This window comes from Brassica napus, chromosome C7 (assembly GCF_020379485.1).
Source record: "Brassica napus cultivar Da-Ae chromosome C7, Da-Ae, whole genome shotgun sequence".
In the NCBI taxonomy this organism is placed as follows: domain Eukaryota; kingdom Viridiplantae; phylum Streptophyta; class Magnoliopsida; order Brassicales; family Brassicaceae; genus Brassica; species Brassica napus.
The window spans coordinates 23,018,639-23,044,100 of record NC_063450.1 but is presented as its reverse complement, the minus strand read 5'-3'; the positions used below and the strand labels follow the sequence as shown (position 1 = coordinate 23,044,100).

Below are 25,462 nucleotides of genomic sequence, written 5' to 3'. Positions count from 1 at the left end.
TACCATCACTTACATTAATCACCACCTCCAGTATCTCTTCTCCCTCTATTACCACTTTCGTATCCACCACCGAGAGCCCCATCCGCAACTCTTCCGGTCACATCAACAACATCAACACAACCACTGACAACGAGATCTTCATCCAGAACTCTTCCAACCACATCAATAATATCCACACACACATTGACCAAGAGAGCCACTGATCCTCATCCACAACTTTTCCGACCACATCAACAATATCCACACACACATTGACCAAGAGAGTCTTCTTCTGATTCACACCAAACCAAAATTTTGAATCTTTAGATGTTACCCATGATGAAGACGGAAATGAATTTGGTACTTGAGTTCTAAATCTGACTTTTTGAATCGAAACCGTAACGATTGATTCTACTACAACACACCATAAAAGCAAACATCGTGTGAGACGATTAGCAAATCTGGAGTTTTTCTAGGAATAGAGATTGGCGCGGTGAAACGGTCGCTGAATTCCGAGCTCACCCACGGCGGATCCCGAGCTCGCCCACGATGAATCCAGAGCTCATCCACAGCGATTCATGAGCTCATCCACGATTGATTTCATTACAAGCTCTGGTCTCATCATCACACCCATCGATCCTCTCTTGATTTTTTTTTAAACTCTCAGTATTAGGGTTTGAATATTTAAGAAAGTATAATTGAGTTAGGAAAAAAAGATGAACTTGTCAGGTTTGATAATGAGTTACGAGAGAAAAAGAATGAGAAGTGAAGTTTGGTCTAGTTAAAGAGTGTTAATGTCTTTAGACACACGAAATGTGTGTGGTAAGTTCAATGTGTCTCTAAGTGTAATTGGAAACTCATAAAGTGTCTCTAGGAGTAATTTTTTCTAGAATACTTGAGCTGTTAATAGGACAGTCGGTCAACGTCATACGTCAGCACGTATATACACACGACAATTATAGAGATTTTTAATTTTGATTCTGTGACACCAACATATCTTTATTTAAAAAGACTACAAGAAAAATTAGCATTATCTTTGAAGTTCCAATTTTGCGTTCTTCCGTAACATTGACTAAAACTTGACTAGTCTTTCAAATTGCCTTACTACAATTCAAACTTAATTTTCAAATATGTTGTCAAGAAAGAAAACATTATGTTTAGATATAAGTAAATTTAATACTATGAGTGTTGCTCAGTGATTATTTTATATATAGATGTTCAAACCGTTTCGATATCTTGTTTGTGTACGTAGTGTTTTATATACTATTGGTTAATTACTTTTGTTTTTTATGTTTATTTTATATGTTTTATATACACATTTGATTCTCGTAGTTTTTGTGATGATTTCTCATGTATTATTACCAAATACAAGTTAGGAAACCAAGCGCTCGAAGCTTGGTGGTAAAGGAAGTACAGCTGTACTGTCCGCCACCCGGGTTCGAGCCTTGGCCACAACGGATTTAACATCCCTTCCGTTGGGGCGCTGGACCCTTTACGAGGGGATAGTTGAGAATGTGGCTGTCCAGATATCAGAGTTACCAAAAAAAAAAAAAAATACAAGTTAGGAAGAGTGTGTACCAAACAATGTCGACCCCTACTTGAGATGTCTAATTATGCTAATCCTCGATTGCATTAACATAAATCCTTGGCCCATACCCTTAACGGGCCTTAAAGCATTAAAAGGATAGGCGCGTGGCGGTGAGATGCTCTATCTTCCACTACACGTAAGTCAGGAGAGAGGCCGTCAAAGGTGCTTATCGCCGGAATCGTAACCCTAACATTCCTTCGCTCCCTCAATTCTCCACTGTTTAAGTTTCATGGTCGTGGTTATATATTCATCTATATGATAGGGGCCACAATTGCCGTTGATTTCGTTGTCCTTTTGTCTCCATTCTCTGCGTGTATTGTATGTATGGTGATCTCGTTCGTGTTTGTATTTAGAATTTGTTGTGGGATCTGAGATGCGTCAAAGCAACTCCCATCTGAAACCCTAGAAGATATGCCTAAATCAAAGCGAGACAGGCCAGGTCAGAACTCTTTCTTCCTTGATTCTTTCATGGTTCTGTTGTCTGAAAACGATACTGAGCTGGGGAGTTGTGAGTTGTAGCCGCCGTCAAGGGTTTAGGTTTTCTAAGGTTCTTAGAGGAACCCTTTTCTGGAAAACCTAAATCTTTGCTTATATGGTGGAATCAAGTGATGAATGGTTCAAAAGTTTTGTTTTTGTTGTTGGTGCAGTTACTTTGTCTAAGACAAAGAAGAAAGGAAGGGAGCACAAGGAGTCTATTGTAAATGGAATCAGAGAGGCTGTCGAGAAATATTCGTCTGTCTATGTTTTCTCCTTTGAAAACATGAGAAACATCAAATTCAAGGAGTTCAGACAACAGTTTAGGCACAATGGAAGGTCAGTCTCTTTGTTTCTGTAGTCATGAATAGATGGGTGTTGCTTACACGTAACTGGGATTATATATCATTTGGTTCTTCTTATTGGTTCAGGTTCTTCCTTGGTTCGAACAAAGTCATGCAGGTTGCTCTCGGTCGTTCGGCTTCTGATGAAATCCGTCCTGGCATCTTTAAAGCCTCCAAGGTTTGTGTACCCTTCTTTTTGACAGTAGTTGTTTTATATTACTTGGTATTTTATTTTTTGTTATTTTTACATATGTTGTGGAATGTTTTTTTCAGCTGCTTCATGGTGATGCTGGACTTCTTGTTACGGATATGCCAAAGGAAGAGGTCGAAAGGTATCATCTTTCTCTCTGAAGCCCTTATACGAGAGAAACAAGTTGAAGGGCTTACACTGTATCCATCTCTTCTGGTTATCTTTGTAGCTTATTTAACGCTTACAAGGATTCTGACTTTTCAAGGACTGGTAGCACTGCAGTAGAAACGGTTTGTGATTACAACTAGTGCCAATTTTATTTATTGTTGTCTCTAGATAAACAAACAAGCTTGACTGGTGTTTTAGTACAATTGATTGGTCAGGTTGAACTGAAGGAAGGTCCTCTAGAACAGTTCACACATGAGATGGAACCGTTTCTAAGGAAGCAGGGTATGCCTGTTCGTCTCAACAAAGGTTTGTAATCTTGCCACTTTTAGTCTCCCTCTCTCTTCTATACATAATAGTTTGAAAGATACATTATCTAGGTACGGTTGAGTTACTATCCGACTTTGTAGTTTGTGAAGAAGGAAAGCCTCTTTCGCCAGAATCTTCCCGCATTTTGGTAAATAAAAATTTGTATTTTAAAATCATTTCCTTTTGTTTGTTTTCATAAAATTTGCTCATATACTTTGTTTATATAATAATTGCAGCGTCTGCTGGGAATCAAGTTGGCTACGTTCAAACTCAACTTAGTCTGCAGGTGGAGCCCTTGTGACTTTGAGCTTTACCGAGAACGTTTGGATCTCTCAGACGTTGAAACTTCCTAAAAAAAAACCAAGATTTTGATCAACTCTGCTTGTTCTCTGTGGTTTTGGGTTTTCACTTTGGGTCAAAGTTTTGTTGCTTTTAGTGTTTGTAGAATATCAAATTATCGCCCAATCTTTTACTGAAACACATCTTAATCCTGGCATTACAACAATGTCAATCTCGTCTACTGCTTGGTCCTTACAAGTTTTTCTTCTTGATCCATTCTACCGTATTTAAAGCAAGTCTACTATAAATTTAAAGACATTATTTAGAAGTTAAAGGTCTAATATGACTAGTGTAGACTTGGAGCAAACTTTGCTCAAGTCTGCTATCGCTTTGACGTTCTAACAACATATTATAGATGTTAGCGAATCTTTTTTTTTCAAACACAGATGTTAGTAAATCTATTATTACTTTTTGGTACACTGTACATTAAAGGTCTGTTACAAAAACAATTGATCGGGTTTAAGACGGTCACAAACGATTAAGTCTGCATAAGCTAAATCTTAAAAACCTTTTTATTGCTGAATAAATTTGGAAATTTTGAGATAATATCTAACGTTTATTAATTATCATCCGCATATTCAACAAAAAGGAAGAAAATACAGAAGAAAAACAAAGTAATTTAAAAAAAAAAAAAAACTGATCAAGTTGCAATTAGAAGGTAATCAAATCAGGTAACGTGTGAGTCAAGTAAATTGGCTCATCGATAACTATAAGAGGCAACAAACTGGGATCCACGTTGTAGTTTCTAGGTTGATCAGTTTCTTTAATATTATCCTTACATGTGAAACTATAGTCGTCTTCAAAAACCTCCCATTTATCGGTTATGATTGTCTTCAACTGAGGCCTCTCAGCTACTAATATGGTACTCTTTTCTTCCACTACTTCCTCCTCGTGATCCTCTCTTGTCTCCTCTTTCTGTTCAACTCCTTTAATGGCTTTCTCCATTGCTTCAATGTTTTCTTGTGGAATTCTGACAAACTTTGGGACTTCATGCGCGTTTGAGACCCCAAACTTTTTGCAAAACTCAAAGTAGAGAGCTAGGTCTTCTCCTTGAGATGTAGCCTTCTTTACAATCTTAAGAGCCATCACAGCTTCTGCTTTTCCAGCAGCTGGACTGATTTTAATTAGTAGTTTGGCTATACCGCTACAGATTTTACCATATATGTCGAAGATCTCAATCACTACGCAGTCCATAGCTTCAAGAATAAGCGTCTTATTCATGTTGTCAGCCATTGGACGTATTTGGAGAAGCGTATGGAGAAGAGACTGAAGCTTCTCGATGCTTTCGAGCTCTTGGTTAACAGAATCTACCTGAGGTTTTCTAGTCCGGGAACGGATTTGGTCGGATAAAAAGAAAGAGTACTGGTCAAGAAACGAGAAGTAGGCTCGTATTAATGCGTTGAAGCCCCAAGTCTTGCTGGGACGTGAATGACCGTCCGAGAAGTCAGAGAGGTCGAAAGGGAGGCGACGCATCTCTTGTAGGGACGGGACTTTGCAGCAAAGGACACCGTGGACGAGCATTAGGGCTTTCAAGGCAACGATCCAGCTTCTTGTCCGGTTAACACGTGAGGAAAGCGAGTGGACAAGAGGCTTGAGGTTTGCTGGAGAGGAGCGGATCCATTTGTAGACACGGTGAGCATGGTGGTAGTCGACGGATGAGTCGTCGTGAGAGGTTGCGTGGATGATGGCTGAGTCAAGGTCAGGGTTACGGACGGAGGCTCTCCGGGAGAAGCTGATGGAGAACAAGCTTTTCCGGTCTTTGAGAGCACCGGAAGCTCGTTTCCATAGCTTCATCATCACCCTCCTCCTCCTCCTCCTCTTTTCTTCTCTTTCTCTTACACCATCAAACGTTAGCTTTGTCTCTATTTTAGATTTTATTTTTTTTGCCACCCTTGCGTTTGACCGTTGTAACGGGTTTTTCGTCTATTTTTAATTGAAAACAAGTATAGAAATATAAGCTGGCACGTGTAATCCGCTACACGTTTTTGCTTAGTTTCTTGCACGTCGGCCTTAGGACACGGTTTTAATCACCTTACTATATTTGATCATATGATTATACTATAATGAAGAACCACAATCTTGAGTGAGGCAGTCAACGTGCAAGAATTAGAAAATAAGTAGAAGATATTTTTAACGCCAATACGCATCAAATACGGCTGTATAAGTAAGTGCCTATTCCAAAAAAAATTCGCCCTAAAATCCTCTCAGACACGAGAATCGAGGTGTCCTTGAAACCACCATTTCTTGACGCCGGCGTCGAGCTCCTCTCTCTCTCTTGCTCCCGTCCTTGTCTCTCTTTCATTTCCTCAGATTTTTTCGTCGTTTCAGTCACCGCCAAAGCTTTCGTTGACAGATCTTTCCGGAGAAGGCTTTCCGTCGAGAGTCAAAGCGGTTGGCCTTTCATTTACGGACCGGGCTTCACCGCATCCGAATCTTCTTGGGGGGCTCTCCATTCCACTTCATCCGCCGTGTTTTTCACCAACTGCAAACGCCGTGCTTCATCATTGCCGCTCCTCACCATCGCTGACTCTCAGATCTGCGAGTTTCTACCTCTAGCTGGGGTGAGCAGCGTTTGTTCCTACGGATATGGGCTTCTCAAGTCAGATCCGCCGCCGTACTCGCCGCTTGAAACCTATGGTCTCTCGTTGCAGCTCCGCTTTTCTCACCGAGAAAGCCTTAGCGTCAGACGACCTCCTCCACATCGCTTTAGCTCGTATCCATCGAACTGGAGGATGGTATCAGCTTTGCTCCCCTCACTGGACTCAACCCGTCTTTCCGCCGGCCGTCGTGCTCATTCTGCTGCGTATCTTCTTCACCGGCGATGCCACTCTACTGTTGTCACGCTCGCGGGGTTGGGCCAAAACAATTTGCTAGTGGGCTTGATAAGCCCATCTGCCTTTAACTTCAGCCCAGTTTCACAGCCCAATAATCAATGGGGGATCTTGGTCTTTTTGGCTATTTTCCTGAAAATATTTGATGGATTCATCAAGATTTTTACAGAAACTGAATTGCTTTTACATGATTATCTCTCTTTGTCGAAGAGTCTATCTTTTGTTCATTTACCGGTGGATTCATCGGGCTCATCACCATCACCATTTGCCTCCTCTTTAAGGAGTGCTTTCCCTCCAATCTTTGAATGGAGGTGTCTTTCCATATCTATAACCGTTTTGTTATCTTGTGTAGCGGTTCGTTCGGGGCCTGAAAATACAACGGATTTCGTCTCGACGATATTCCGAGGTGCGGATTGGATATCAACGTCACGATATACGGTAACTATTTCTCAAGGTTTCGGCAATGTCGTAAACTTTGTATTGACGCATCCGAGTGTTGCTCTGGATTCGCTGTCCTACTATCTTAGAGTGTTTGATATCTTTTATGTTGTATTGTTTTTTGTTTGGAGAGTTCTACACAACTTTCCTTTTAATTGTAATTTCGATTTGGATGTTTAAGTATGAATGAAAGTGGTGTTTCAAAAAAAAAAAAGATTATACTATAATGAAGAACAGAATTTAGGAACAATATATGTAGAAGAACTCTACAAATCTTGGAATCTCAGTGATAGAATCACGGAAAGTAGTCGTACGTAACTGTTAAGAGTACGGTGGGTTTCTTTTACGGTGAAGCCTGATCTCATTAGGTTCAGGCAAAACTATGCTATATCGAGTTTGCGTAGTTACATGCATTAGTATTGGGCTTCAAAGAGATTTAATAATATTGGTAGATATAGTAGAAGCATAGAACATCGTCTTTCCAATTATATGAAAGCATTTGTAAAACAAGAAATATTATAGCTTTACTAATTAAGGTGAAGGAGAAGCCATTTGTACGTATGCTAGATAAAGAGACTTGCTATGGCACGTATTGCAAAGAGATCTGCAATCTCTCATAGTCACAATGCTAAGGCTAAGATTAAGTGTTTTGTTCTATTTCTTTAAGTTTTGTTCTATTTTCAAGCTTGTGGTTACGTTTTTTACATGATTGTACGCCACCCTATGTGATAGAACCTTTTGAAACCGAGAAAAAGAAAGCTTCTGAGTGTAAAGTGACAAGAAGCAGAAATGGTATGAGTGGATGAACATACTGTATGAGTTTGGAGAAAAGAATTTGTATGTGTATAAAATTTGAGATTTGCGGAATCTCGTGTTGCATAAGAAGGTTGCCCCTGAAGAGTTCGCCTGTCATTGGTTCCGGACATCTATATGGAGAAAGAACTATGAAGAAGGACTTCTCTCGGTTAGAGGTACTCTATTTTGGCCTACACCAGATTTTCCTAATGTTCATATGCCGCCTGAGCCAGACTAACCGGGGAGGAAGAAGATAACTAAGACTGACAAACAAAGGGAGAAAGGTGTTAACGAAAGCATGAGAGTAGGACTATGCACCGTGTAATATATGGCGAACCTGATCACAATCAAGGTTTCACACGAAAAATAGGCTCCTCAAGGTACTTCTCAAGTTGCTTGGGAAGTTGCTTCTCAAGGTGATTATCAAGTTACTTTTCTACTTGGTTGTCATGTAATTTTTTGATAAGAAGATATGTGTTGATGGTTGGTGCTTTGTTATATATTATCTACTAGGGTCGGCTCCCCCTACGGGCGGAAATTTATAATAAAAACTATTTTATATGAATTTATATTAATTTTATGAAGAAAAGATATTATAAACAAAAAATTATGAAAATAATTATGAGATCATATTATTATTTTTAATAAATATTTTTGGTTTGAATTAAAATGAAAGTAACTTTCATTATTCTCTATTTTTAGATAATATAATATTAGAAAAAATAATTCAGAAAATGTAATAATATAAATATTCTTATCATTTCTATTTCAATTTGACACAATAAAAAATCTAAAGTTTATATAAATAATACTATATTTATTTCAAGAAGCTTCAAATTTTAAAAACATTAACATAAATTATTTCTTTTAAGATAATAAATTAGGCTACCTCCAAGCTAAATCAGCAAAAAATATAATACAATTTTAAGAAAAAAAAATCTCAATTTTAAAATAATATATATAGATACTTTAATAATATCATCAATAGTTATTATTATTTTCTCATTTAACAGGAAGATGATGTTTTAGAATATATTTGTTTCAGATCATAATTATATTTGGAATGATATATTAATTAAATTTTAGTGTTTTACTGGTTATGTTTTGTAACTTATTATAGTTTTTGTTGAACTCTGTTTAATAAGATTTCGTTGAACTTTGCTTAATAACAAAATGATTCGTTAAGAATTTTTTTCATGCTATTTTACAGCAGATTTTTACTTTATTTACATACCACTTCATATCAAATAGCTTATTGGATGTTACACTGAAGAAGTTAGAGCGAAGATAAACATAACTAAACAATGAAGAACTAAAATAATATTTAGTTTAACTAATAAGAAATTCTTATTTAAAATTATAGGTATCTAACTAATAAGAATTTATTTATTTTTAATCATGTAATCATTTTACATTTTTCAATACTGGTTTTGCCTCTATTATAATAATAAAATAAAATTATTCAGAATTACAATTGAGATTCTTTCAACACATAATTTTTTTCCTCTAATATAAATTTGTTTTTGAATACATTTTATTTGAAATCTATTGTTTTAAATTATACAAAAAGTAAACTTTAACTATCATTTTTTATTCAACTTGAGAAATCACCACATTACTATTTGAAGATTTACCTATTTATTTTTAAAAATTATCAAATAAACCATATTATCCAAAATAATTAAACCTTTTTTGAAAAATATTATTGTTTAGTTTTCAAGGTATAATTAGTGATTATATTATTTTCGATTTCTTTTTGTAATATGAGTTTTTTACATTGGTTATATATCTGTATATATAAGTATGGTTATGGACTTATATTGACGATTTATAATTAAATTAACTCCTAACCAATTTAAACTATGGTTAGAAATCCTAACTTAGGATTCAGAAATGGCAGATAAGAGTATAATAACGTTGGGATGACTTAACAATTTTAGGTACAGACATGAAGACTCTGACCTCTGTTGTGAGGATCCATAAGCAAATTATAAGAGATGAGCCCGTATATAACATGTAAAGACACTTGAATGAGGAGGTTAATACGCACTTTGTAATTGCACATGTGAGAAACAGAGAGCGAACAATATCCGATAATAGATATGTGTTTGTGTAGAGAAATAAGACTTGAAAGAACCCCTATGAACAGTCTAGTAATAGAGATGTTTAGACGGTGATTGGCAGGTACACTCGGTAAGCTTATAAGGAACAAAACACTACAAGAAAACAGCGGTATTCTGACGGATATTCCGACAGAAAATGAAATCCTCGGAATATCCCGAGGAATTTCCGAGGAAATTCCGAGGAAACACAAAATTGGGTTTCCTCGGAATTTCCTCGGAATATACCGACGGAATTCCGAGGAAATATTAATCCGTCGATATAATCCGAGGAAATTCCGAGGAAAAATGGGTTCCTCGGAAAAAACCGATGAGTTCCGAGGAAATATTATAGCCGTTGGAGAACCGTTGGGGGATTTTACAAAATTCCGAGGAAATTCCGACGAACTAGCCTTTTCCGTCGGAATTCCGTCGGAATTTCCTCGGTCTGTCGGCAGGATTTAAACTATAAATACAAGCACTCCTCTTCCTCTTCATTCACTCCATATCTTCATCCTCCCTCTTACTCTATTTACACACGAATTTGATTCATAAAAAATATGTCTTCTTCAAATTATTTTCGTTCTTGGATCGATCGACCTCATTTGGATCCGAACACGAGATTGCTTACGGAAGAATACCAACGAGGTATAACCGAATTCATGGGGTTAGTTCACCGACAACCGGAAGAAAAAACAGGTATGTTAAGATGTCCTTGCTCTAATTGTAAAAATAGAAAGGTTATTAAAGAGTGGGATGTTTGGACTCATCTATATTTGAGTGGGTTTACACGAAGTTACAAAATTTGGTATCATCATGGGGAAACTGATTATGAACATGGTAGTACTAGCGAACCTCAGCCAGCGGTTAGATTAGAAGAACCAATTAGAACGGATGTAGATTATGGTGTAGGTACTGAGCAGATGGTAAATGATCATTTTAGAGGGGAAGATTTACCCAATGCAGAAGCTAGGAGATTTTATGATATGTTGGATGCTGGAAAGCAACCATTGTACGAAGGTTGCAGAGATGGTCATTCAGCTTTATCATCTGCTACAAGATTGATGGGCATTAAAACAGATTATAATTTGGCTGAAGACTGTGTGGATGCGATTGCTGATTTTGTAAAAGGTATTCTACCCGAGGATAATGTAGCTCCTGGTTCATACTACGAGGTTCAGAAACTCGTAGCTGGTCTTGGTTTATCGTATCAGGTAATAGATGTATGCAGCGACAACTGCATGATTTATTGGAGGGCGGATGAACAGCGGGTTACATGCAAATTTTGTGGAAAGCCTCGTTATAAAGATACGAGTGGAAGAGTTCCAGTGCCATATAAAAGGATGTGGTATTTACCTTTGACGGAAAGGTTGCAGAGGTTGTATCTGTCTGAACGCACAGCGCAACCAATGAGATGGCATGCGGAGCACTCAACAGATGGTGAGATCAGACATCCTTCAGATGCAAAAGCGTGGAAGCATTTCCAATCAAAGTATCCCGACTTTGCGTATGAGAGAAGAAATGTCTACCTTGGATTATGTACTGATGGTTTCAGTCCGTTTGGCAAGAGTGGAAGACAGTATTCTCTATGGCCCGTCATTCTTACACCATACAACCTACCCCCAAACTTGTGCTTGCGACGAGAGTTTTTGTTTCTCTCGATTCTCGTTCCCGGACCAGAGCATCCTAAGAGATCACTTGATGTGTTTCTTCAGCCACTAATATATGAGTTGCAACAACTATGGGCTCAAGGTGCTGAAACATACGATGTTTCGTGTAAAGAAAACTTTCAAATGCGGGCAGTACTAATGTGGACAATAAGTGATTTTCCAGCATATGGTATGTTGTCTGGATGGACAACGCATGGAAGGCTATCATGTCCATATTGTCAAGATAACACTGATGCTTTCCAACTAAAACACGGAAGGAAAACGTGTTGGTTTGACTGTCACAGGAGATTCCTACCACCTGATCATCCATATCGTAGGAGTAGGAATTTGTTTACGAAGAACAAGAGGGTGTTTGACAGTCCACCTCCGGAAATTTGTGGGAAAGATTTGAAGATACAACTAAGAGATTTTGGTGCAGAAAGGACGCCAGACGTCGGTGGACATGAGCGTTTTCCGGTAGATGCTGTTGGAGAACTACATAACTGGCACAAAAAAAAGTATTTTCTGGGATCTGCCATACTGGGAGGATCATCTGCTAAGGCATAATTTAGATGTCATGCATATTGAGAAGAACTTTTTTGACAATCTCATGAACACGATCCTTAATGTTCAAGGTAAAACAAAGGATAATTTGAAGTCAAGACTGGATTTAGTCGATATATGTGCTCGTTCAGAACTTCATGTTGATGAGAATGGTAGGGCTCCTTTTCCCATATACCGACTTGATGCAGCGGGAAAAGATGCGTTCTTTGATTGGATTTCAAACGATGTGGAATTTCCAGACGGTTACGCATCAAATTTGCGTAACTGTATCGACAGAAAGGAAGGAAAGTTTACTGGCTTGAAAAGCCACGATTGCCATGTAATGATGCAGCGCCTCCTTCCGTTCGCCTTCAAGGAACTATTACCACGAAATGTTCATGAAGCAATTGCAGGGATAAGTGGTTTTTTCCGCGATTTATGCACGAGATCAGTGACTCTTGAAGGTATTGAAAATTTGAAGACTAACATAGCCGTGATTCAGTGCAACCTTGAGAAGATATTTCCTCCCTCATTTTTTGATGTTATGGAGCATCTTGTTATTCACCTGGCAAGAGAATTGGAACTTGGTGGTCCTGTGCAGTATAGATGGATGTATCTGTATGAGCGGTATATGTTCCATTTGAAGAAGATGGTGAAAAATTTAAGTAGGGTGGAAGGTTCTATAGTCGCACAGATGATCAATGAAGAAACTTCAAACTTTGCCGAGTACTACTTTCCAGCAGAAGTTCAGACCAAAAACAGAAGACCTGCTCGGCATGATGATAGAGGCGAACGGGCAACATATCATGTTACGGTTCCAGACATTTTCACAGACGTTGGACGACTTAGCGGAAAACCAAAGGACCGTCGACTTACTGAGCAGGAGCGCAGTCATTTGCAAACATATTTGCTCACCAACTGCGAAGACGTTCTTCAATATGAGAGGTAAATAAATGAGCTTACAAATTTTTATTTTAACAAGTTGAAATTTAAATCTTAATTAATTACATTATTGTCATCATATACAGGATTTTCATGGCAGAAAAGCGGTTCGAGTATAGATACGCCACAGAGGACGAACTAGAAGAAATGAAGCAGAGAGAATTTACTGGATGGATGTTTACTTATGTGAGTGCTTTAAACAAATTAAAATATATTTTATCACATATTTATACTAATTCACATTTATTGATATAACATATATATATGTGCTATTAATAGGTGTCTGCTGGTTTGGCCAGAGGTGAAACATTTGACGATTGGATACGTGAGATGGTCGTTGGACCAAACTTTGTTGTGAAGTCATATCCGAGATTTTGTACTCGAGGATATGCATTCACAACTCAGAAGAGGAGACGTTCGAGTACGACTTATGATGCTGGCGTTTGTTCTGCATCAGGAGATGATGTATACTACGGACACATACATGAGATTTTGGAAATCAAGTATTTGGGCATGGTTGGATTGCGCTGTACTGTTTTCTATTGTGATTGGCACGACAACACTCCAGATCGAGGTGTGAGAACAGATGCATTTGGTGTTACATCAGTAAATTCGAGGCGAAAGCTGCAATATTATGATCCTTTCATTCTTGCTTCTCAGGCCGATCAGGTAATTAAATGTTAATTATTCAGAATGATTCATCATCATGTGTATTAATTTATAATTTTTCTAAATGTTACAGGTTTGTTATATCAAGTACCCCCGGGTAAGGAACAGAGATGATCCATGGGTTACTGTTACAAGACTCAACCCGAGAGGCCGAGTTCAGGGAAGTTCTGAGCTGGAAGACCCACTACAACCAAGCACATCCGGCAACTTAAGTGCAGCAGAAGATTTAGCTGGAGTTGGCCTTGTTGTCGATTTAACCGACTTTGGAGAGGAAGCCGTCGTTCACGTAGAGGATGAACCAGTGATTGGAGAGTTTCACCAAGATCCAGATTCAGATTCATCTGGTGATGATGACTCGGAAACAGACTACCATTGATTTTTTTTTTTTTTTTTTTAAGAAATACCGAGGAAATTCCGAGGAACACTTGATATAACCTCTTTCCTCGGATATTAGTTATTTGGTTTATCTAGCAAGGCAAAGCTGAATACGAATTAAAAACTACTCAAAACACAACCAAATAAAACGAAGAAACCATGTAAAAGAAATACGAACTCATAATTAAGAAAAAAAAACTAAGTTCAAAATTAACAGAAAATAAGACCATAAAACGTTAGAATAGAAAAGAAAATAAAATAGCGCGGTCGGAAATCAAATGGCAATACTGGCCGGTGATAGCTCCTACTCCTCGTCTCCTGCTCCAGATGTTCCTGCATCGTTGGGTCTCTTGGACCTCTTTCTTACCCTGTGTGTACCACTCGAACCCGAACCAGAGCTGGATGGAGAGTTGTCCCGATGAACTACATCATCCTTTTGGCAACGACACGGCCTGATACGTGAAATGGCAGCCCAGATCTTGTGTAGCATGTCGTTGTTTGTCTTTATGCTCTGATCTCTCCAATGTTGTTGCTGGCGCGAAGTGGCGTTCGGTGGAAGCTCTTGCAGCTTGTACTGGCTGGAGTCTGATGGGAGTAGCTGATGGGGTTGTGAATCATCTGGAATGGCTTGTGCAGCCTCATCTTCTCCTTCTTCATCAACCACGGCCTTGCCTTTGGTCTGATATTTTGGCGTGAAGAAGGATGGCTTGTCTACTAGTGCGGTAGCAGGGGGTAGGAACTCAACTGCAGCCTCTGAAAGTAGAGCAGTCAGGCCGATCTGAGGCAGGTGGCAGTAGAGTGTTTTCTTCGCTCGGTCCTGGAATACGTAGACGTAAGGACCATCCCGATCGATCCTCGAGTGGGGACCAGCTATGAACTCCTTACTTACAAGAGAAATGACATCCAGGTAGTTCCAAGCAATGTTGTTCGATCTGTCCAGTGCTACCTGCTGGTTCTCGCAGTCTACACCCACATGTCTAAGGATCCGAGTAATCACTGCACCAAATCCACATGCATTGCTCTTGGATTTGGTTACTTTCCCCTTGTATCCTGCTAAGTTTGCGGCCAGCACCGCTCCCATGTTGAAGGCAGTAGCAGGTGGGAATGTAGAGTTTCCAAATGCCGGTAGCAAATGCCTCACACCTTGGTACAGGAGGCACAACTCCCATTGCGTGACTGATGCGGCTGTGGTTGTCCCGTATAGCAATGAGCCAATGAGGCGTGTGGCATATCTCAGTACTGGGCTCCGGATAAGTGACTCCTTTGCCTGAGAAGATCTATAAACCCCTGTGCCAATCGTTTCCCAGAAGTTCAACAGCTCTGAAGTCCAATAAAGACCAGATGTCCTCTCCCCTGCACTCAATCCAAATAGTCCGCAGAGGTCTGTGAAAGATACCTCATAGTATACTTTCTGCACTACGAATGCCAGAAAACCTTCCTGATGGCTATCATCGGGACGGCTGACGTATGCGGATGCTATGAACTGGCGTACCAACTCCGGATAAGTGGGTTCGTTGAGGTTGCATAGTTGGCCTAGACCCATGTTCTGGAACAGCCCTTCAATGTCTGCTTTGATTCCCAATATTGTCATCGTCTCAGGACATGCTAGTTGTGTAGCCGGAACGGCTACCTTCTTCATGTTGTTGTAGTGGGTGGTATCAGACTTATCCCACTTCTTTGGCCTTTGCTTCTCTCGCTGAGACGAACCCTCTTCTTGTGTGTTCTTCTTTGCTGATGTTTTCGTGCGCTTCATTCTCTACAAAATAGAATCATTGCTCTCAACATGGTTATAATCAATTAAGAACTCAAAGCAACATGAAAATGAAAGGCGAAATCGAGTTGTGATAAAAAAAAACCAAATTGAAAAAAATTCTCAATCCCTAAATCATCTCAAATCCTGTTCCAAACTCGTTGATCACAGACAATTGTGTTCTATTCCATGTTTAAACATCTGTTTCATGCATATTTGATCAAGGAATCAACACGGAAATAAGAAATTCACAAAACCCAAAAAATTGCTCAAGAACACGATTTCAGAATGTGGAGATTCGCGGAGTATACCTGTCTTAGGGTGAAAACGAGTGTAGGAATCAGGTAGAGCTCGAAAAATCAAGGGGAATAGAGCCCAAAATTGTTCAAATCGGATGATTATAGAGAGAGAAAGGGGGGGGCGAATTATAGGGGAAATCGGAGGGGATGAGAGTTCTGAGGTTTAGATCCAAAAAAGGTCGGGTTTTGCCTTATAATTCTGTTTCCCGCACACGCATCGATCGATGCGTTTTTGAACAAATACGGATCGATCGATCACATTCTTACGCTTTGGTCCATCTTAGTGATCGATCGATCCGTTTTTGGACATATATCCATCGATCGATCCGTTTATAAAAAAACTTACAAGATTTTCCGAGGACATTACCAGGAACATTTGAGATTCTCGATCGATCGATGGGATAATCTCATCGATCGATCACATTCTTACGCTTTGGTCCATCTTAGTGATCGATCGATGCGTTTTTGGACATATATCCATCGATCGATCCGTTTATAAAAAAAACTTACAAGATTTTCCGAGGACATTCCGAGGAACATTTGAGATTCTCGATCGATCGATGGGATAATCTCATCGATCGATCACATTCTTACGCGTTGGTCCATCTTAGTGATCGATCGATGCGTTTTTGGACATATATCCATCGATCGATCCGTTTATAAAAAAACTTACAAGATTTTCCGAGGACATTCCGAGGAACACTTGAGATTCTCGATCGATCGATGGGATAATCTCATCGATCGATCACATTCTTACGGTCCGGTCCATCTTAGTGATCGATCGATGCGTTTTTGGATATATATACATCGATCGATCCGTTTATAAAAAAAAAATTGACGTATTGAAACCCCAAACACTAGTTCCTCGGAATTTCCTCGGAATATTCCGAGGAAATTCCGAGGAAGAAGAGGGTTTCCTCGGAGTTCCCTCGGAATAATCCGAGGAAATTCCGAGGAAATAGGGTTTTTAAACCGAAAACAACGTTTTGCGGTTTGAATAACACCTATATAACCCTTATTAAGTGTCTTACGTTCATTATGAAGTCAAATATTTGTTCCTTACCGTATAATTAACACTTTTCCGATTGTATGAACGAAATCCCACAACATAAGAGAAACACTTATACCTTTTAATGAACGGTAAAGGGAATACTTTCAATTAGTTTTGAAATTTGTTATTTCATGGTTTATGCTCATCTATACAAAGAATCCTCAATGGTATGCATTACAATTGTATAAGAAATGAAATACGGCAAAAAAAATTGATGTTTTGAAACCCCAAACACTAGTTCCTCGGTATTTCCTCGGAATATTCCGAGGAAATTCCGACGGATATTTTACTATCCGTCGGAATTTCCTCGGAATATTTTCATTTTACCGGGCAAATATTTCGCGAAAATTGAAATTAGAATTCCGACGGAATTCCGACGGATAATGTCCGTCGGACCCTAGGTTTTATAACCACGAGCCCCTTCTTCTTCCCCATTTCTCTCTTCTTCCTCTGCGCGACTCCTCTCTTCTCTCCGGCGATTTCCCCCTGAAATCCGACGATATCTCCGGCGATCTCCCCCTTCTCTTACACAAATCATGTAAGGACCCTATCCCACTCTCTTAGGTTCTATTTGTTAGGTTTTTGTGTAGTTTTGATAGATTTTTGTTAGGGTGATTGGTTAGGATTGTGATTTGGTTGTATAATAGGTTTAGAATTATGATTTGGTTGAATAATTTGTTTTGTTGAATTGATTTAGAATTTTTTAAGAATTTTTTTATTTTTTTGTATTTATAAAATCGATTTTTGTATATAAAATCGATTTTTGTATTTTACAAATCGATTTTTCTATATAAATTCGTTTTTTTGGATTTTACAAAAAACATTTTGTATATAAATTCGATTTTTTGGATTTTACAAAACATTTTAAATATCTATAAAACTTTTTTTGTGATTAAAAACTATTATTTGGGATTTAAAAATATTTTTAATATATATATATATATTATTAAAACTATTTTTTGTAATTATTAAACTATTTTTATTTATTAAAACTATTTTTTGTTTATTAGAACTATTTTTATATATTTATTAAATATTTTTAATATATATAAATTTTTTTTGTGATTAAATTATTTGGGATTTTTTTTTAAAAAAAAATTAATTTATATATTTCTCTATTTATTAAATATATTTTTTTAATTTACAGGTCTCATGATGATCAGACCCGGCCTCGACAGCGTCGTGGTCGTGGTGGTACGGGGAGCCAGTCTCGGGATTCCAGCCATTTTCAGGATTCCCCTTCGCCCCACAGCTCCAACCATACATCTCCCTCTGCTGCACCCGCTCCTGCTCCTCTCGCTCCCGCTGCTGCATCCGCTCCTGTTCCTCCGGGTCCTCCGGGAGTGATGCGTGTTGCGGAGTTGGTTCAACAGCCCGGTCGTGACCATCTTCCGTATCTCACTCCGTATCCACATGGACGGGGTCAAACATGGTAATTAAACATTTTTTTTTCTTTAAATTTGGATTCATTATTAACCGTTTATTCTTTTTATTAGGTTCAACCGATCCGGGAACGGGATCAGCGCATGGATCAACCGTATGATGTACTCGGCCCTCGACAGTGGACATCCGACTTTCACTCACTTCCCTACCGACAAGCAGGTTCTGTGGTTTCGTCAGTTTGCGGTAAGTATTCTAATTTTTTACTTATATTTTTAATCTTTAATATAAATTTTCTACTAATTGTGTTTTTTTTTCAGCAAGAGTTCAACTGGAATTCCGATGAGACGCTCTTTATCTATCACCACTTCGTCCATAAAGTTATGGACAACTATGGGAAGCAGATCCACGAGTGGAAGAAGAAGTGAGAAATCAACAAGGTTCGATTTAATTTATTAAACAATTTTTTAATTTATTAAACTATTTTTTAATTTATTAAACTATTTTTTTTTTTTATTAAAAGGTCCCAAAGTCGATGAACGACACGGTCTGGAAGGAGTTGTGTGCGCATTGGGATAAGGAAGAGACGAAAGAAACTTCTTCCACCAACTCCACCAACCGCAGGAGCGACCGTAAAGGGAAGGGCATCTACAAGCATAACTTGGGTGCTCAATCTGGGAGATCGCATGGTAAGTTCAACCGCTTTTTCTTCAATTATTTGAGTTTCAGAATTTTAATTTATTGTGCATTTCTTCTAATTTCTAATGTTTCTTTAATTTATGTTTTTTTTTCAAGGCGGAAGAAAATGATGGCGAGCCGGTTGATGATCTCGCCCTAATGAGGAGGGCGTATACCAACAAGAAGACCGGCCAGATTGATGACGGTCTTATGAGGGACGTGGTCGACCTGGTCCAAACTCAGGTGGTAGACGAAGTGTCTCAGCTTCAAACCGAGGATGACGCTTCGACGGCTTCGACCAACTTGTCCCGGTTTCGAATCAACGAAATCGTTGAATCCGTAAGTTCTTTTTTTTTAAAGTTCAATTCATTTATTTCTTGGTTTAAATTTGTAAATTTGGCTATTTTCTATTCAGTCGGTTCCAAAGAAGAAGGGACGTTTGGTCGGTTTGGGTCGTCGCACCCGGTCGGTTCCTCCTTCTTCTGCACCACCGCCCTTTGTTGATCCAGAAGTACTTACGGCTCAGTTGAAGGACAAAGATGATCGTATATCTTTGTTGGAGACCCAGATGGCGGCTCAACAGGCGGGCTATGAGGCACAGAGGAGGCTGAACCAGCAAATGATGGAGATGATGCAGAGGATGTACCCGAACGAGGTGTTCCCGGACGTGCCAGACCCGTAGTTTTTTTTTTTTCCAAAAACTCGGAATGTTTTATTTTTATTTATGAAACTTTGAATATTAATTAATATGATTTTAATTTTAATTTCATATTTTCGAATTTAAATTTCAGAAATTTTATTTTTTTAAAAAAATTAATATTTTTTACATTCCGAGGAAATTAATTATTTTTTTTACTCGATCGATCGATGCGTTTTTGGACATAAATCCATCGATCGATCTGTTTACAAAAAGACGTTCGGAATATACCGAGGGAACTGTTCCTCGGAATATACCGAGGAACTGTTCCCTCGGTATATACCGAGGGACATTTCCCTCGGAATATTCCGAGGAACCGGTTCCTCGGAATATACCGAGGGACATTTTCCTCGGAATATACCGAGGGACATTTTCCTTGGAATATTCCGAGGAATATGTCCGTCGGTATATTCCTATCGATCGATGTATTTATGTCCAAAAACGCATCGATCGATGAACGTCCAAGGAAATATCCCGACGAAGTTCTCCCTCGGTATATTCCGAGGACATTTCTGACAAACTAGTGATCCTCGGAATTTCCTCGGAAGTTTGTTTCCTCGGAATTCCGTCGGGAAATTCCGAGGGATTTCCGAGGAAAGAAGAAATTCCGAGGAATTATTTCCGACGACTTGTTTTGTTGGTATGTCGTCGGAGTAACGATATTCCGACGAAATTCCGACGCTTTTTTCCCTCAGAATCCTTGTTGTTTTCTTGTAGTGAAAGCACATGAGCATAAGAATTTGATTATACAATAGTCTCAGGAACCTACAGTCAAGTAAGTGAAGAGCCTTGTATTATTGTCACCATATAAATCCGGCTAACCTGTAATAAGCACACACAAATCATTATACAGAACAGAGGATCAAAATCAAATTCACATTCCCTAGAAGTTAACTGAGCGTACCTTCCAACCAGCTTCTATGTTGTTAAGATATTTTCTGAATAAATCACTGAGAAGTCATATCTGCAAGAAGGTGAACTCGTGCTGCTGTTGTATCTTTGGCTTCCACACATTTATAGTTGCTTTAGCTCCATAGTAATTATCCACTTCCACATAAACTATGGCATTCTACAGTTCAACAAACCAAAACAAATAACACATCTCAGATCAAGAAACCAACAAAAAAAATAAAAAACTTTGACTCATCTGATGACCACTGGTTCATGCATGAGGTCATGTTCCTCAGATTTAGGAAACGGGAAAGTTCTATGCTTTTTCATGCCATATCTTTTGTATGAACTTTCTCTCAAGACAACATCTTCCTTTGTCATCCTCATGGGAATGATTCCTTTGGCACATTTACCATATCGATGCCATAACTGAAGGATATGTATGTCTTTCTATTTCTGACTTCGTAAAGACAGTTTATTGTTATCAAAGAGTCCCTCAGGATGGTAATTATGCTTCATCTAAAGAAGGAACCGCATGTAAACTAAACTAACCATCAGCACTTAAAAAATAAAACACAAAGCTCAAAGAAAATCTAAGTATACGTTGTATCTGTGTACCTGAATGCCTTTGAGTAAAGAATGGTCAAAAGCTGGTTGCTTTGTGATAGGAACACATGCAATTACATCTCCTTCTGGTTTTGTTTATCACAGCCAAAAGTTATAAACTTTCTTTAGATAAACCTTTAAAAAAAATCTCGACACAATTCAATTAGAAATTTTTTTTTTTAAAAAAGCCAAAAGGTAAAAGAAATAGAAATTGGATTATGATACTTACCAAAATCAGCCCAAGCAGAAAATACTCAAAAAAAAAGATAATGGATTTATCTTACCTAAATGCTCTTGACAGCAGATTTGTTCAGCCAGTTCAAATGTTTCTTCATTTCAAACTTCTGCTTAGATATGTCGGACCTTGCGTAGGATGGCGAGACGGACCTCCATAGCCATAAACACAGTAGGAACTTCAAGCTTGCTTCTCCCTGCAAGCTGACATGATTTAAGATAACAAAAAAAATTCTGGGGAATAATTTTGATAATGAAGACATTAATTACGAACTATTAGGGTTGAAAGTTTGACAATCAAAACATGTTCAACGCGAGACGGGATAAAAATAAAAATTAAAAAAAAAGAAACCGGAATTACCTTTGCGTCCGGAAGGAGGAAAGAACTGATGCATTTCATGGGGTCAAACATAGCTTTTTATAGTTGAAATTTATGGTGAAGGCAGTAAATGAGAAAGCATTGAAGGATAGATCGACAATGGTTGACGACTGCGTTGAAGACCACCCTTAGCTTGAGCCAAACCGCAAAACGTTTCTAATTTCTCGCGATCAGGAAGATGAAGAGAATCATGGATTTGGGTTTCAATGAATTTTTCTCTGGAGACGGCGAAGTTTCTTAGAATGGACCAGATATAAGGCCCAAACAAATAGCAAAGCCCGCATGCATCAAAAGATTATAAATGAAACGATGAGTTTTGAAAATAGGGACAGGTGTCGCATCAGCAGCGTCTTATTTGATGACATGGCATCAGACGTGGACACTCTGGAAAGGATTCAAGCTGTTCTTTATATATAAGGATGGTGTTTTAGGAACCTTTGTCTCGACATTTGTAGTTTAATCTTATCTAGAATTCTTTTAATCTGTTGTAAGCTTTTATGGATAGTAGTATGTATTTAAGCATACATTTTGTTTAAACCAATGCTATTTTAACCTTATATATTTTATTTTATTTCACAATATTATATATTATTTTAAAATATACAGTTTAATATTGTCTATTTTAATTAGATTATTTGATATATTTATGTATGTTGAATATATATGGTAAAATACAAATATGCTTTATATGTAATTTGGTAAAATAATACCAAAAAATGAAAAGTTCAAATAGGGAGGAAATTAATTTGAAGACAAATAAACAATAAAATATTTTGTTTATTCTTATATAAAATTTTTATATATACTAATAATTAATTTATGACCATATATTAAGCTAAGATTTTTTAATCTTATTATCATATTATCTTATCGAACTATGTTTTATTTTACACCGGCTAACTTGGGAACGGAAAATATTATTAATTTATATCGAATATTAATTTATAAAGTTTGTTTCATTATTTTTTGTTTTACTTTTGTATGATATTGTGTTATAAATCAGTTTCAGTAAAACAAATGCTAAAGAGTATATAGTGTCTTTATATATAAAACTGCGGCAGTTAATTTTATTTAAATGTATCTTACGATACTTTTTGGCAGTATTATTGTATTTGGAAAAGCAAATCATTTGAATAAAATTAACTGCCGCAGTTTTATATAAATGATGTGGTGATGCATTTAAATAAAATTAACTGCGGCAGTTTTATGCAAATTAATATTTTTGTTGTTTTGCTTTTGGTAAGAAGTTCCGATATGAGTAGTTGGCGTTTCCGCGGAGCTGCTTTGAAGACATGACAGCCCAATCAATCTGGACACTGAGAATGGGCAGAAAATAATATCTTTTCTTTTTCTATCCAAAATTATAAAAAAACATACCACTCAAATGCTAAACGCATTCTTCCCATTTAAAACATCAATTAAGCATTCTTCGCATTTTAAAATGAATCGCGATAGTAATAATTCAAAGATTTTTGTATTGTATGATTCACGTGGCAGTGAGTATTGTATGATTCACGTGGCAGTGAGTATCGTATGATTTTTGTATTGTATGATTCACAATAATAATACATGTGAGTATGTGACAGTGAAAGTGTTGAAAAGCAAAACGAGAAAATTTGTTTGACGGTGAGTTTGAATAGAAAATCTAAATAAAGAAGATAATATATTGCCTTGTAGTCATGATTTTGATAACATGACAATGCTATTTATTTTCAGTGACAAAAAAAAAAGACAATGCTATTATTTACTTGGAGTTTTGAGCTGTTTTATGTGTAAAAAAAACTATCAAATGTTGCATGTTCTGATCCGTTTTATTTTGAAGCTAGAGAGAAATTTATAGATAAGTTATTGAAGAATATATATGGATTAAAAACATCTATCTATAGAGCATAAATAATTTTGTTTGGTCCACCATGTGGAACCATGTGGAAACCACTATCTAAATGTGACTTACAAGCGAGAAACCACTAGGACTCACATGCACAGTCGACTATATAGGTGTTTCTTTATATCACATAAAGCTCCTTACACAAAAGATAGAATGGGTTCTAAGTTTGGAATCGGCTCTTTGAGCATTGTAATGACTCTGCTTCTTTCTTTGGTTCCAAAACTTGAGGCAGAGTTCACAACGGTCGAACAAGCAATAAAATCTGATGGCTCGATCAGTTTCCTGGTGATTGGAGATTGGGGAAGACGTGGACTCTATAATCAATCCCAAGTTGCCCTTCAGGTCTCTCTTTTTTTTTACAGAATATATACATACATATACAATATACAATATACCCATCTCTGCTGTATATTATAAATTATTTGACAAAAACGTAGATGGGGAAAATCGGGGAGAAGATGGACATCGATTTTGTGGTTTCCACGGGTGATAACATCTATGATAACGGGATGAAAAGTATTGACGATCCTGCCTTTCAACTCTCCTTCGCTAATATCTACATTTCTCCTAGCTTGCAAAAACCTTGGTACCTTGGTACGTAATATATTAAGTTCATTCTAAAGTAATTACTGCTAGAACCAAAAAGAGAATAACAATTATTATGTCAATGTCCATGTTCTATTCAGTATTGGGGAATCACGACTACAGAGGAGATGTTGAAGCACAGTTGAGTCCAGCCCTCAGATCAATAGACAGCCGTTGGATTTGCATGAGATCCTTCATCGTAGACGCTGGTACTAGTCACATTATTTAGATATAGAGTAATGTTTATACCTAACCATATTTATGGCTTGAAAATCCTGGCAGAGATTGCAGAGCTCTTCTTTGTCGACACAACTCCTTTTGTAGATGCTTATTTCCTCAATCCCGAGGGACAAAATTACGACTGGAGAGGCGTATCACCGAGAGAATCCTATCTTCAAACCACTCTAAAGGTATCCTGGAACACTATATATATATCTTAACCATCAGTTTATAGGATTATCCTTGAGATCACAAGTGCCAATTGTAATGTGTAGGACTTGGAGACGAGTCTGAGAGAATCAACAGCAAAGTGGAAAATTGTGGTGGGTCATCATGCCATCAAGAGTGCTTCCATTCATGGGAATACTAAAGAGCTTGAATCTTTACTCTTACCCATCCTTGAGGTTAATTTTCTTCCTACTCTTATTAGAGTGTCTCCAACGCTATTCAAAACAAAGCCAACTTATGCCTTTGGTCTTTATATTTATAAAACAAATAAATAAATATATAATTGCGAAAATTTTGGTAACAAACGCAAATGAAGACGAGTTGACAGAATTTTTGTTTTATATACCAAAAATTGTGATTTGCTTCGGAGAATAAACAAGCTAATGTAACATGTATTTTTTTTATTTTTATTTGGATTATCCAGGCGAATAACGTTGATCTCTATGTGAACGGTCATGATCATTGCTTGCAACATATTAGCACATCTCAGAGGTAACACCTATTGTCTTCTTTTGGATAAAGTGGATAGTATTATAGTATACGGGTGTGAACTATAATTGACTATAAATATATTTTTTGCAGTCCTATCCAGTTTCTAACGAGTGGTGGTGGGTCAAAAGCATGGAGAGGCTATTACAACTGGAAAACCCCAGAGGATATGAAATTTTTCTATGATGGGCAAGGTTTCATGTCGATTAAAATCACTAGAACTGAAATGGGTATCGTTTTTTACGATGTCTTCGGCAATATTTTACACAAGTGGGACACATCCAAAGTGTTGTACACGGATTTAGATTTCTCATTGTAATTACAGTACAAATTACTCACACACCTGGTGTTCCATAATG

The 25,462-nt window shown here is 37.7% G+C and overlaps 3 protein-coding genes across 4 annotated transcripts; 2 read left to right on the top strand and 1 right to left on the bottom strand.

Moving 5' to 3' along the window:
• The first annotated feature begins 1,167 nt into the window (after positions 1 to 1,167).
• Positions 1,168 to 3,607, top strand: LOC106367482 (mRNA turnover protein 4 homolog). 2 transcript variants are annotated; one of them, XM_013807267.3, is made up of 9 exons: positions 1,172 to 1,729; positions 1,921 to 2,006; positions 2,215 to 2,380; positions 2,473 to 2,563; positions 2,659 to 2,717; positions 2,805 to 2,865; positions 2,959 to 3,049; positions 3,121 to 3,197; positions 3,286 to 3,607. In XM_013807267.3, the coding sequence occupies exons 2-9, from the start codon at positions 1,979 to 1,981 to the stop codon at positions 3,400 to 3,402; spliced, it is 690 nt and encodes a 229-aa protein (XP_013662721.1). In that variant the 5' UTR covers positions 1,172 to 1,729; positions 1,921 to 1,978; the 3' UTR covers positions 3,403 to 3,607. The 2 variants fall into 2 exon arrangements, with proteins under 2 accessions (XP_022547513.1, XP_013662721.1); XM_022691792.2 differs by having other exon boundaries at positions 1,168 to 2,006; positions 3,151 to 3,197.
• Positions 3,608 to 3,910: 303 nt separating this feature from the next.
• LOC106364753 (putative clathrin assembly protein At1g25240) lies at positions 3,911 to 5,504 on the bottom strand. The gene has a single exon (XM_013804271.3). It carries the CDS (start codon positions 5,183 to 5,185, stop codon positions 4,040 to 4,042), a length of 1,146 nt encoding a protein of 381 aa, XP_013659725.2. The 5' UTR covers positions 5,186 to 5,504; the 3' UTR covers positions 3,911 to 4,039.
• An 18,153-nt stretch (positions 5,505 to 23,657) lies between these two features.
• On the top strand, positions 23,658 to 25,460 carry LOC106430651 (purple acid phosphatase 4). The gene is made up of 7 exons (XM_013871429.3): positions 23,658 to 23,924; positions 24,020 to 24,176; positions 24,269 to 24,376; positions 24,450 to 24,577; positions 24,662 to 24,790; positions 25,039 to 25,106; positions 25,197 to 25,460. Exons 1-7 carry the CDS (start codon positions 23,673 to 23,675, stop codon positions 25,420 to 25,422), a joined length of 1,068 nt encoding a protein of 355 aa, XP_013726883.2. The 5' UTR covers positions 23,658 to 23,672; the 3' UTR covers positions 25,423 to 25,460.
• Positions 25,461 to 25,462: the final 2 nt, after the last annotated feature.